The sequence below is a fragment of the Natrix helvetica genome (assembly GCF_964273705.1).
Source record: "Natrix helvetica genome assembly, chromosome: 8".
Lineage (NCBI taxonomy): Eukaryota > Metazoa > Chordata > Lepidosauria > Squamata > Natricidae > Natrix > Natrix helvetica.
Window position 1 is genome coordinate 10,449,067 of NC_138559.1, and position 13,514 is coordinate 10,462,580.

At 44.8% G+C, this 13,514-nt stretch overlaps 1 protein-coding gene across 1 annotated transcript; it reads right to left on the reverse strand.

The window, feature by feature from the left end:
- Positions 1–7,869: 7,869 nt before the first annotated feature.
- NKX3-1 (NK3 homeobox 1) lies at positions 7,870–13,023 on the reverse strand (the record flags this gene model as incomplete). Its single annotated transcript, XM_081961465.1, has 2 exons — positions 7,870–8,273; positions 12,756–13,023. 2 exons carry the CDS (start codon positions 13,021–13,023, stop codon positions 7,870–7,872), a joined length of 672 nt encoding a protein of 223 aa, XP_081817591.1.
- Positions 13,024–13,514: the final 491 nt, after the last annotated feature.

Here is a 13,514-nt window from a genome sequence, read left to right on the forward strand (position 1 = left end):
CCAGGCCATGATGCAGTCCCACTGGAACAAAGCCCTCCAGCGCTTAGCTACCAGTGGTGCTTCCCTCCAGCCTGCGGCCAAAGCCCCTCACCAGGAGGCTAAAACAGAACCCAAGTCAGAATTTCTGCCCCCCTCTGCCCCACACAAAAAGACCCAGAAGGGGGACACTCTCTACAGCAACACAAGCGTTCATTGCACGTATCCCTAGTTTGAGGACCCCTGATTTAGTGCAATATAAACAATTCAAATAATTTTTCTGTGGACTACCAAATGTTTCTCACAGACCACCCACCAGTGGTCCACATACCACCAGTTGGTGACCGCTGGTCCAGTCTATTGTTGAAAACCTCCAGCGATGGAGCACCTACAGCTCTGGTAGACATGCTTAAATGTTCAGCACATTTGAATGCATACACATGATTTGTGTGCAGTTGTTTACTTTATTCAAAATAAAACAATTGGATGCTAAAGAAATCTTAGTAACAATGAGAACAGTTGGATAACGGCATCTCTCCTTAATTAGCAAGGGAGACACTGAATATCAATTCCTGCAGTGAGCAGAGAAGTCACTTCATAGAGTCAATGCCCTCCTTCTTCCTCTGTGATTCTAACACTTTCAGAAGAAACTAAAACCTGAATTTAAGTAACATTTACACTCTTACAATCCGCTGGGGAGGGATTAACTATTGAGAACAAGAACTGAGCCTCCCTTACTTTGTTAGTGCAATAAGAAGGAAAAAATATTAACAATTGCATTTCCACCCAAAAGGGAACAATAGTCTTCGTGCAATCATTAACTACTCTTACCCATCCTTCAATAGCTCAAGGAGGGACATCTTGACCTGCTCATTTATTTTTAAAAGTATACACATTAATTTAGATTGTTTGGTGAAAACAAAAGGCAAATTAGTAATCCAGTAAAGAACTCGTAATGCACTTGAGTTAATTGGCAGCAGTTGAAGAAATGTTTGTAGCCAAATGAAGTGGCCTCCTGTAATAGTCTGATCAGAAGGATAATAATTTGTTTTTTCAGATGCTGGATGGCCTGCATCAGATTCAGGTAGCTTGACATGATATGGAGGTGAGGATTGAGTTGACTTACAATGGTAGAGAGAAAGGAGGGACTCTTCATTGGTTCTCCCAAAGGTGTTTTTTTCAAAAGGCAACTGGGCTTTGTTTTTCCTTGACGACACTTCACTTCTCATTCAAGAAGCTTCTTCAGTTCTGACTGGATGGGGGAGGGTGGAAGGATTCACTTCTGACCATTCTGAACTGAAGAAGCTTCTTTGGATGAGAAGAGAAACGTGATATGATAGCAGTGTTCCAATATTTGAGGGGCTGCCACAGAGAGGACGGGGCCAAGCTGTTCTCCAAAGCACCTGAAGATCAGACAAGGAACAATGGATAGAAACTGATCAGGGAGAGATTCAACCTAGAAACAAGGAGAAACTTTCTGGCAGTGAGAACAATTAACCAATGGAACAACTTGCCTTTGGAAGTTGTGGGAGCTTCATCACTGGAAGCTTTCAAGAAGAGACTGCCCTTCTCAGAAATGGTGTGGGGTCTCCTGCTTGAGTGGGAGGAGGATGTTGGACTAGATGATCTATAAGGTCCCTTCCAACTCTGTTAATCTGTTAAATCTTCAAGGAAAATCAGAGTCCAGTTGCCTTTTTACAAGCACTTTCGGGATAACCATGACCTGGATAACTGAGAATCTTCATTGGCTCAAAAAATAATAATAATAAAAAAAAATCCCAGATTTCAACTGAATTCCATTATGATCATTGAGTGATAAATATTGATACAGACAAATACAAAAATAAGCAATAAACACCACACTAATATGATTTAAATAAATCAAAGAGAAAAGGTTGTCCTATATTAAAAGTTTTGTTTAATATTAAAAGACACCAGATGAAAAAAAAAATCCTGTAGATCAGTGGTTCTCAACCTGTGGGTCGGGACCCCTTTGGGGGTGGAACGACCCTTTGATGGGTCGCCTAAGGCCATTGGAAAACACATATTTTTGAAAAAATACATAAAACATAAAATAACCTTATGGTTGGGGGTCACCAAGGAACTATATTAAAGGGTCGCAGCATTAGCAAAGTTGAGACCCACTGCTGTAGATTAAACCGATCTAGTGATTCGGGCACCAGGCTAGAAAGCGGAAGACTATAAGTCTAAGTTTTGCTTAGCCATAAAAGCAGCTGAGTGACTTCGGGCCAATCACACTCTCTCAGTCCAACCCACCTCACAGGGTTGTTGTTGTTGTTGGGGAAAAGAGGAGGAGGAGGACGTTGTGTTGAATATGGTCACCCTCGCAGAGGTGGTATTCAGACAGTTCTGACAGGTTCTGGTGAACTGGTAGCGGAAATTTTGAGTAGCTTGGAGAACCAGCAAATGCCACCTCTGGCTGGCCCTGCCCCATCTATTTATTGCCTCCCAGCTGATCGGCGTCCCAGCTGATTGACTGGGTCTTCTTCTGTTGCCCTGCACAGGAGAACAGAGCTGCAAATTAGGTTAGTGGTGTGGGGAGGGAATGGAGATTTTACAGTATCCTTAAGTCGTCACGCCCGCCAAGCCAAGCCAAGCCACGCCACGCCTGCCAAGCAATGCCCACCAAGCCACGCCCACAGAACCGGTAGTAAAAGTTTTTTAATCCCGTCACTGATTTCTTGAGTTATTTGTAAAAATGATAAATGTGTGTGTGTGTGTGGGGGGGGGATACAAATAAATAATGAAAAAAACTAAACCTGTGTCTATGGTACCTTGTCTGTAATACTGGGACAGAAAAGCAGCGTTTAGAATGTTTCTCAAGACCAAATTTGCTTCCGGAGACGTTGTAAGGAGAACACTATTATAAGACATTCTATACCTTATTTTCTATCACTGCACCACAATATTTGGATTTTGACAAGGAAAATTACAATAACGTGCTGGGATGGTAGAAGTAAAGATAGCCAGTTTCTAATATTTTGCGAGGCTGTATTTACCTTCATCTGCAGGGGAAAATACCCTTTCAAGGGTAGATTTTCCCTGCTTCCCCCTCTTAATTTTGGCCAGTAAGTGCAGAAAAAAAAAACTCTCCTGTGAATTAATTAGGGGACACGGTGGCTCAGTGGCTAAGATGCTGAGCTTGTCAATCAGAAAGGTCGGCAGTTCGAATCCCTAGCGCCATGTAATCGAGTGAGCTCCCGTTACTTGTCCCAGTTTCTGCCAACCTAGCAGTTCAAAAGCATGTTAAAATGCAAGGAACCATTTTGGTGGGAAGGTAACAGCGTTCCGTGCACCTTCGGCATTTAGTCATGGTGGCCACATGACCACAGAGACATCTTCGGACAGCACTGGCTCTTCGGCTTTGAAATGGAGATGAGCACCGCCTCCTAGAGTCAGGAACGACTAGCACATATGTGCAAGGGGAACCTTTACATTTACACACGAATTAATTGTGCCCTCCTGCCTTAACAATTTTCGTGTTAACAATCCAGTAGAAATCTGACAGCCCGTTTCCAGCGCCCCCCAGCTCCGTTTTCACTAGCAGAAGTTTGCAGGAGGCCGTCCCAGCCAAAAATGGAGCTTGGGAGCCCATTTTCACTGGCAGAGTGCTTGGGCCACCACAGGTTCTCCTGACAGGAGTGATGCCCACCCCGGTACCCTAAGGTCAAACACAACCCTGATGCAGCTCTCAATAAAATAGAGTTTGACACCCCTGATATAGGGTCTCCAGCCATGGGTATGGGGTTGGACTAGAAGACCTCCAAGATCCCTTCCAACTTTATTATTGTGTGTTCTATGTTTTTTCCCCCTGTTTACATTTAGTTTTGTGTGCAATTTTTTAACACCTGTTTCTTCACTCACACTACATTGGCCTATGACTGTAATGGGGATTTGAAATGATTTGATTTGAGCTTTGTTCATACAAATTTTTTCCTTTGCAATTTTGTGTTGTGATAATTATTTTTGTGGCTATTGTGCCTAATATAATTTCTGCAAATTACTTATGGCGGTACAGTATGTGCACTTTGGCGTAGACAGTCTAATAGATTTCCTTTTAAACTTGACAAATTGCATAGCGAAACTCAGAAAATTGGCTTTTTTAAAAAAACAGGGATAGCTGAATTTGAGTTTGTACAGTGGCTCAAAAACACAACATGAGAAACTTGCATTACATTTCTTCTGTCCTTCCCACCCCATTCCTCACAGAGATTATTTTCATGTCAAAACATCTAAAGAAAAACCACTGCATTTTCCTGACTGGATAAAAAAAAAATCAGTGAAAGGATGAGAATTTCAGGTGAAATAGATTAGCATCTGGATCTGCTATAAAATGCATGAGTGAGATAAAGGGATTGCATTTGGCAGCATCTTAAGGCAAAGCATGGAAGGATGGCTTTTCAACATTTAAGAAGGAAAATTCCAGTTAAGCATTAAGAAAAAAAATTCCCATCCGAATAAGATGATTAGGGGACTGGAGACTAAAACATATGAAGAACGGTTGCAGGAACTGGGTATGTTTAGCTTAAGAGAAAGAAGGACTAGGGGAGACATGATAGCAGTGTTCCAATATCTCAGGGGTTGCCACAAAGAAGAGGGAGTCAAATTATTCTCCAAGGTACCTGAGGGCAGAACAAGAAGCAATGGGTGGAAACTAATCAAGGAGAGAAGCAACTTAGAACTGAGGAGAAATTTCCTGACAGTTAACCAGTGGAACAGAAGTTCCCTCCAGAAGTTGTGAATGCCCCAACACTGGAAGTCTTTAAGATGATGTTGGATAGCCATCTGTCTGAAATGGTATAGGGTTTCCTGCCTAGGCAGGGGGTTGGACTAGAAGACCTCCAAGGTCCCTTCCAACTCTACTATTGTATTGCATTGTATTAAGAGTAATTAGGCAGTAGACACAATAATTAAAGCTATGTTCCTGGCAGCTCAATCATGACTATTTGAATCTGAGCAAGGAGTTGGACTTGATGGTCTCAGGGTGCCCCTTCCTAGTTCAATGATTCTATGTGGTGTTGGAATCTCTTTTTACCAATCCCTGAAGCCCTTTGAAACTGAATGCAGACTGTCCATATTCCCAGAACAAATTAATAAAGCACAAAGAGAACTTCCAACTTTCTTCAACCCCTTCCTCGCAATAATCCCTGTAGAAGTGCTATTCAATCCGGAAAATTAAGTCATTGGGCTCAAAGTAAAGAATATTGCTCACCTTAATCCAGCAAGTAGAAATTGCTCCTCTCACTATTTCCATTACCCTTTAAAAGCTGAATCCCATTTCCTCCTGCTTGGAATTAAAATGAGACTCACACTCTGCTTTGCACCCCCCAAAAAAAGTGTTTATTTAGAGTTACATCCCAAGAGACATTTATTGAGAGAAACAATTTCTTCGGCTTTCAGAGAAGGGAACCTGTGCACTGTCCTGAATGCATCATCACACAGGAGCCCTTCAACACAACAGGTAAGCCACCCTAAGGGGCACTTCATTCGAAAACGAAGCAAGGTGATGTTCTACTCGCATGGAAACAGTTTGATGGATCCTCATGCTTGAAGGACACCATATTAGGATTGCACAACAAAAGCTCTCCCTGAATTATGTATCCACCTACTAAATGAAGCAAGGTAGCTCAGAAACTAGAGGGGCTACCCAACAAAGTGAAGAGCTCATTGCAGCTTTGCTAAAAAGCACAGGGAAGAATAGCAATAGCACTTAGACCTATAGACTGCTTTCCAGTGCTTGACAGCCCTCTCTAAGCAGTTTACAGAGTCAGCCTATTTGCCCCCAAGAATCTGGGTCCTCATTTTACCCACCTCGGAAGGATGGAAGGCTGAGTCAACCTTGAGCCTGGTGAGAATCGAACTGCCAAACTGCTGGCAGTTGGCAGTCAGCAGAAATATCCTTCCTTCCTTCCTTCGCACTTAGTAATAGCACTTAGACTTATATACCACTTTACAGTGCCTTTACAGCCCTCTCTAAGCAGCTTACAGAATCAGCCTCTTGCCCCCAACAATTTGGGTCCTCATTTTATCCACCTTGAAAGGCTGGAAGGCTGAGTCAACCTTGGGCCTTGTGAGATTTGAACTGCCAAATTGCAGTCAGCCGGCAGTCAGCAGAAGTAGCCTGCAGTACTGCATTCTAACCACTGCGCCACCACGGCTCATTCTACCTTTGACAGGGTTTCAAATAACCCCCTAAATCTTTTCCAGGCTCCTTTCAGCCCATGCAATCTCCCCATTGGAATTATCCATGTTAGGAGAAGCTGTTTAGAAGCTACCAACACCTAAACTAATTTTAATTATAAAGCATCAAGACCCCAAAATGGAAACTTTTCTTACATCAAATCAAAGAAACTCTAATTTTTCTACTATGGCAGCAAATTCGTGAAGTTTCAGATATGTAACGATTCACACCTTAAGCTGAACCAGCGATTGTTTAGTGCATAGGAGTTTTTTTTTTTAATACACCGTGATTGTCTGGATCCACGTTTTACAAGAGACTACCTAGCATGGCTTGTACATCATAAGCGTTTATCCAATAGATGAAATCAGGGATGCCCAATCTGAGATCTCAAAGGACTGTAATGGGTGCCACAATGGGAAGACAGCCTACAGCCTGGAAAATACCTATACCTGAACCCCACATGGAAACCAAACTAACTACATTCTACAATGTGAGAACCACGTCAGCGTTTTCCAACCCATTCTCTGCCATCATGTTACTCTTTCAGACGATGCTCAAGAAAAGCATATCCACTGAACACGATTCAATTTAAAAGGAAGTGAGTCCTTACATGACAGGGGTGTCAAACTCAAGGCCCGCAGGTCAGGTCTGGCCCGCAGAGTCACCCTGGAAACAGTGAAGGACTGGCCCGTGGTGCCTCTGGCAGCGAATGTGACTCTCCCGAGCTTTGTTTTCGGCTGCAATGGCCTCCTGCAGCCCTCTGCCAGCCAAAATGGAGCCTGGGGAGGGGGCTCACATGCCCTCCCGAGCTCTGTTTTCACTGGCAGACGTCTGCAAGAAGCTGTCACAGCCAAAAATGGACATCAAACTGGCCATGCTTATCCCCCTGGCCCCACAAGGTCAAACACAGCCCTGATGCAGCCCTCAATGAAATCGGGTTTGACACCCCTGCTCTATGCCCAATTGCATTTTAAGGGGGGGGGCTCCAGGTCGAAAAAGACTGATGAAACATGCTGTGCCGTCTGAGCCTGCCTAACTAACTAAGGCCGAAACCTGGTGCCTTTGTTGTTATCACTCTCCAAGAGTTATTAGCTTATTCTAGAAAGTGCGCCTTTTGAGCTTTCATGTTTTAATGCATGGGTCAGGATGCCATAGTTCTTTCACTACATATGTTAATGGGTGCATGTGATTGCCTAGCATTGAGAAAATAGAGACACACACAATATTGCATTCGTAACTGTTCTTTGGATAATCCCTCGGCGTGGATATTGAGGAGACCCAGCAGCGACTCTAGAAATGGCAGAGGAAACAGGTTGACCAAATCTCTCTTGCAAAGCAGAGAGAGATTCAGCAGATTCTGACCAGTTCGGTAGCTGAAAGTCTGAGTAGTTCAGAGAACCGGTAAATACCACCTCTGACTGGCCCCGCCCCCATCTGTTCTCTGCCTCCCAAATCCCAGCTGATTGGGAGGGAATGGAGATTTTACAGTATTTTTCCCCTGCCATGCCCACCAAGTCACACCACGCCCACCAAGCCACGCCCACAGAACCGGTAGTAAAAAATTTTGAATACCACCGCTACTGCAAAGTCTACCTGGGCAATCGATTTCCTGGTAGCAAAGTTAGTGGGGAGTTGGGGGGTGAATGAAGACGAACGAATCCCTGAGAGACCTGTGTCACTGACAGCATTATTTACCAAAAGATTGGGCTCCAACCATTCAGATAACATAAATAGGGGTTGTACTGATAGGTGTGGTATACAGAAAGTGCTAAGGTAGCCCTAGAGAAATTGTTCTCTCTGAAGACCGGGAGAGGTGAGTTCTTCTCAAGTTCTCCAAGCTCAGAGGCCAGTTGTTTCCTCTTGGTCTTGTATCTTCTGTTCTGGAACCAGATCTTCACTTGGGTTTCGGTGAGCTTCAGGTTCTTGGCGAGGTGGGCTCGCTCCGGAGCAGAGAGGTATTTCTGGTGGCTGAACTTCCGTTCGAGCTCAATGACCTGGCTGTGGGAGAAGGCTGCCCGGGAACGCTTCAGCTGTTTGGGGGTTCTCATGAAGGGTTTGGAGGGATGCTCGCCGTTTGGCTGAGGGACATCTGGATCTAGCAGGTGGGGGAAAAAGATGGGTACAACTTCAGCAATGGCTCTTCAGAAGAGGGCAAGGCAGTCTCACTCCTGACATCATTCCAGACACAACCATGGAATAAACATTTGAATCCTGGAGTTGCATCTTGCATGCCATACCATAATTCTGTTGGGTTAATTTAGCATGTTGGGCAACCCACTCAAAGAGGTTTTACTGAGCAACCGTGGTTAGGCTATGGCTAAATGTGTGATGGCAAACCTATGGCACTCGTGCAAGAGGTGGTACGCAGAGCCCGCTCTGTAGGCACGCAACCCATTGCCAGCTGTTCTTTTGGTTTTTGGTGCATGCATGCACACTGGCCAGCTGATCTTCATGCATGATGGAGTGCCAGAAACCTGAAGACCAGCTGTCTGGTGTGCATGTGCGTGACGGCCACCTGGTCTTCATGTTTCTGGTGCTCTGGCACATGTGAAGACTAGTGGCCAACATGCGCGTGCGCACCAGCCAGCTGGTCTTTGAGTTTACAGGGCTTCAGCATGTGTGCATGCATGTTCTGGTTTGGACAATCGGTGCCGAAAAGTTTCACCATCACTGGCCTAGTGCAAAGCGAATACTAAGCCACGAATAAACACAATCATTTGATTCACACGGCATGAAAGGGTGTAGAAAAATTGTTCTCTTATGTTGGGCTGTTCCATAGGCCTTTTACAAAATATATGTATAGGTAATAAATGCTGTATTTTTTTCACATTGCCAGTTTGAATAATATGAGCCCTTCCGTGCTATCTGGTGCAATTGAATGAGATGACGTTGCTAAATCATGAAAAAAAAATCTGACCATGAGAACAATCAATCAGCGGAATTACCTTGTCTCTAAGAGTTGTGGGGGCTCTGCCACTGGAGGTTTTCAAAAATAGACCTGACAACCATTTGACCGGGATGCTATAAGATCTTCTGCCTTGGGCAGAGGGTTGGACTAGATGACCTCTGAGGCAGTGGTGGGTTGCAGGCGGTACGCCCCAGTACGGGCATACTGGTGCCTGCCCGGAGCACCGGATACCGTTCCGGTATGGTGCTCCAGAGGGCCCACCCGCCTGTCCAAACTCCTTACCTGTATTTGAGTTCTTTGGCGCTTTCATGCACATGCACGGAGCGCATGGTGCCTGCATGATGCTCGCAGAAGCTTACGGAGGTGTCACAAGAGGTAAGTACGCCGGGCCCCAGAAGCCACCACTGCTCTGAGGTCTCTTCCAGCCCTATGATTCTATGTTCCGTGTTCTTGACCACAAAGCCATGGCTCACATTTACAATTATAATCTGGATCAGGATCTTGCAAATCTTGTCCACAGATAAACAAGGTTGGAAGTTAATGGTTGGATGAGAAACCATCAGAAAATCTCAGGCCTGAGGTAGGAGGAAGAGAGAGGAGAGGAGAGGGGAGGGAGAGAAGAAAGGGGAAAGGAGAGGAAGACATGGAGGGGAAGTAAGAGTAGGAGAGAGGACAGGAAGGGGAAGACGAAAAGGGAAGGGAGAGGAGGAAAGAAGAAAGTAGAGAAGAAGGGAGGGAAGGAGAAAAGGAAGAAAAAATAGGGTTGTGGCAAAACAAGATGGATGGATGGGATGGCAGGTAAAGCAATCCCGATTATATATGTAAATCTTTAGATGGAAAAATAAATTGTTATAAATGTTAAAAGATAACACACAATATTAACAATAACTATGAGAATGTGTATATTTGTGAATGTATATATGAAGAATAAAAATAAAACACTTTAAAAAAAATCTCAGGCCTGAGGGCTAGTTTGCAAAAAGACGAGAAAAGAAAAGAAAATGGTGATGCAAGGAAAACTCTACAATGATGCTCCACAATTGACAGGAGTTGCCCTCACAACACACTCGCCTTTTTATCTAGACACGGGACTTTTATTTAAGCCATTACGATTAACTTTCTTTGATAGACTCATTTTCCGTAACTTTAGCAATGTCATCTCATACAATCACACCAGGTAAGTACCGCATGATATTAGTGCTAGAATGATTCAAATTGAAAATGTGGGAAAGTATTTATTACTGATACCTATATTTTGTAAAATCTCTATTGAGGTAGAGTACAGGAGAAGATAAGAATTTGTCTGCAAAATTGACTAACAGATCCTTTGCTGTCTTTTTTTTTTCCTTTCAAATTTTAACAAGGAGAACTATTTGGCAAACAGGAAACAAGTTTCCATAAATGCAGCTTGAAGTCTACCAGCATTGGTCTCCCTCCCATCACCTTTGTATGAACGTATTTAATTGATGCAGCTGACTAACTCAAAACATCATCAATCAAGAATCATAAAACAATTCAAACTGTTAAAACTCAATACAAAAAAAGAGAAAGAAATTAAATACAAATAGGAGCCAAGATAGTATCAATGAAAGGAAAGTGAAACCGTCCACAATTTTTTTGACCAGAGTGGATGCTTTAGATCTGTGCATGAATCCTCCAAATGCAACATTCCATCATGGGACACTTTTTTTCCAAAAAGAGCACAAAGATTCTTCTGGACATATTTATTATCCCCAAGAAACAAACCTTACAAGAGATGCTTAGAAATAAAGAAGTCACCTTAACCTGCTCAGCAATCTTTTTTAGAATAGAATAGAATATAATTCTTTACTGACCAAGTGTGATTGGACACACAAAGAATTTGTCTTTGGTGCATATGCTCTCAGTGTACATAAAAACACAAGGTACATTCATCAAGAATCATAAGGTACAATACTTAATGATAGTCATAGGGTACAAATAAGCAATCAGGAAACAATCTTGAAAAGAAGTTGAATGTAACTTTCTCTATTTCTTATCTAGGAGTTTAGGGGCGACATGATAGCAGTGTTCCAATATCTAAAGAACAGTTGATGGAACTGGATATGTCTAGTTTCTTGGAGATCTTGGAGTCCTAGTGGACAACCATTTAAATATGAGCCAGCCGTGTGCAGAAGCTGCCAAAAAAGCCAGCACAGTTCTAGGCTGCATAAACAGAGGGATAGAATCAAGATCACCTGAAGTGTTAATACCACTTTATAAGGCCTTGGTAAGGCCACACTTGGAATACTGCATTCAGTTCTGGTCGCCACGATGTAAAAAAGATGTGGAGACTCTAGAAAGAGTGCAGAGAAGAGCAACAAAGATGATTAGGGGACTGGAGACTAAAACATATGAAGAACGGTTGCAGGAATTGGGTATGTTTAGCTTAAGAGAAAGAAGGACTAGGGGAGACACGATAGCAATGTTCCAATATCTCAGGGGTTGCCACAAAGAAGAGGGAGTCAAGCTATTCTCCAAGGCACCTGAGGGCAGAACAAGAAGCAATGGGTGGAAACTAATCAAGGAAAGAAGCAACTTAGAACTGAGGAGAAATTTCCTGACAGTTAGAACAATTAATCAGTGGAACAGAAGTTGCCTCCAGAAGTTGTGAATGCCCCAACACTGGAAGTCTTTAAGAAGATGTTGGATAGCCATCTGTCTGAAACGGTATAGGGTTTCCTGCCTAGGCAGGGGGTTGGACTAGAAGACCTCCAAGGTCCCTTCCAACTCTGCTATTGTATTGTATTGTATTATACTCTGAAAAATAAGGTATTTACAAACTCCAGGTTGTAAAGTCTTTCAGGAAGAGAGTAGTTTGATGAAAAAAAGGACTAGGGATGACATGATAGCAGTGTTCCAATATCTCAGGGGCTGCCACAAAGAAGAGGGAGTCAAATATTCTCCAAAGCACCTGGGGACAGTACAAGAAGCAATGGGTGGAAACTAATCAAGGAGAGAAGCAACCTAGAACTAAGGAGAAATTTCCTGACAGTGTGGACAATTAATCAGTGGAACAACTTGCCTCCAGAAGCTATGGGTGCTCCAACAATGGAAGTTTTTAAGAAGAGATTGGAGAACCATTTGTCTGACATGGAATAAGGTGTCCTATTGAAGTGGAGGTTGGACCAGAGGATCTCCAAGGTCCCTTCCAACTCTGTTATTCTATTATCTGATGTTCTACATAACATAGAAGCCACTTTGAGACACTAAGTTTTGGGTATTCAGGTTCTTTGAATTTCATGCTAGGTGCCTGTTTACAGGTTTTTTGTTTTTTTTTGCTGCGGGGAACCCCTCCCCCCCAACACAGTAAGTTCTGAGATAATGTAGTAGGAGGCTTGTGTTGGAATAGGACGACAAGAAAATCAGAAGGCATAACAGGTGATACATTTTGGTCAGAAGGACGAGTCCAGGGCTGTCCAAACTTGGGAACTTTAAGACTTGTGGACTTCAACTCCCAGAGTCTTAAAGTTCCCAAGTTTGGATAGCCCTAGATTAGTCGGAAAAAGATGCTCTCGGGCCTCGTCCCCCTCCCCTTTCCCTTTTTTGGCACCCATTTAACCGTCCGCGGAGGAAGAGGGTTCCAGAGTGGAAGATTCGTGTTCAGGATGTCGTGAGAACTCTTAGCAGGAACCAGGGAGTTCATCTTACCTGTTGCATCCGTGTCGGAGGCTCGGGGAGCTCCGAGAGGGAGGAGATCGCTGGAGCCCTCGGGGCGATGCGGGCGCGCTGCTTTTCCTGCCTTGGGCTCCGCGTTGGAAACCTTCCCCGCGTCGCTCTTGCGCAGGATGTCCTGGATGAGGAACGAAGTCAACGGCTTGAGAGGGGGCCCCACCACGGGCCCGCCGCCCCCATCTGTGGGCAGAGGCAGCCGCGGCGGGCCAGCGCTGGGGAAAAGGCGCTGCTGGGCGTTCTGCATCAGCCTCGCTGCGCGCGGAAAGGGGCGCCGCTTTTGCGCTCCGCGCAAAGTTTGGCACGCTCGTTCCGCTGAGCTTCCCCCCTCCTCCCGCGCGCCGGGAGGGTCGCTTATGTAGCTGGGCGGAGGGGCGGCGAGCCCTCCTGGCTGGGGATTGGTAGCTCCGGGCCTGAGATACGCCTCGTGGGCTTCTCCACCCAACAAGCCGGGGGGGGGGGGTCCCCGATGACCTCCGCCGTGCACTTGGGGCCAGCGCGTCCCTCCCTCCCTCCTTCTTTTCTTGCGCGAGATGCTCTGTAAGGAATGGTCCTGGAGGCAGCGCTACTACCGGTAGTAGTAGTATTTGTAGTCAATGCCCTGGAGACGTTCAGGTGCACGCTTGCCTTCGGACTGAAAGGGAAGCGCACTCAGACCTCTCGGGCGCCTACTCCAGCCTTCCCCAAGTGGGCGCCCTCCAGTTGCGTGGGACTTCAAGATCGCGATGGACTGGGACG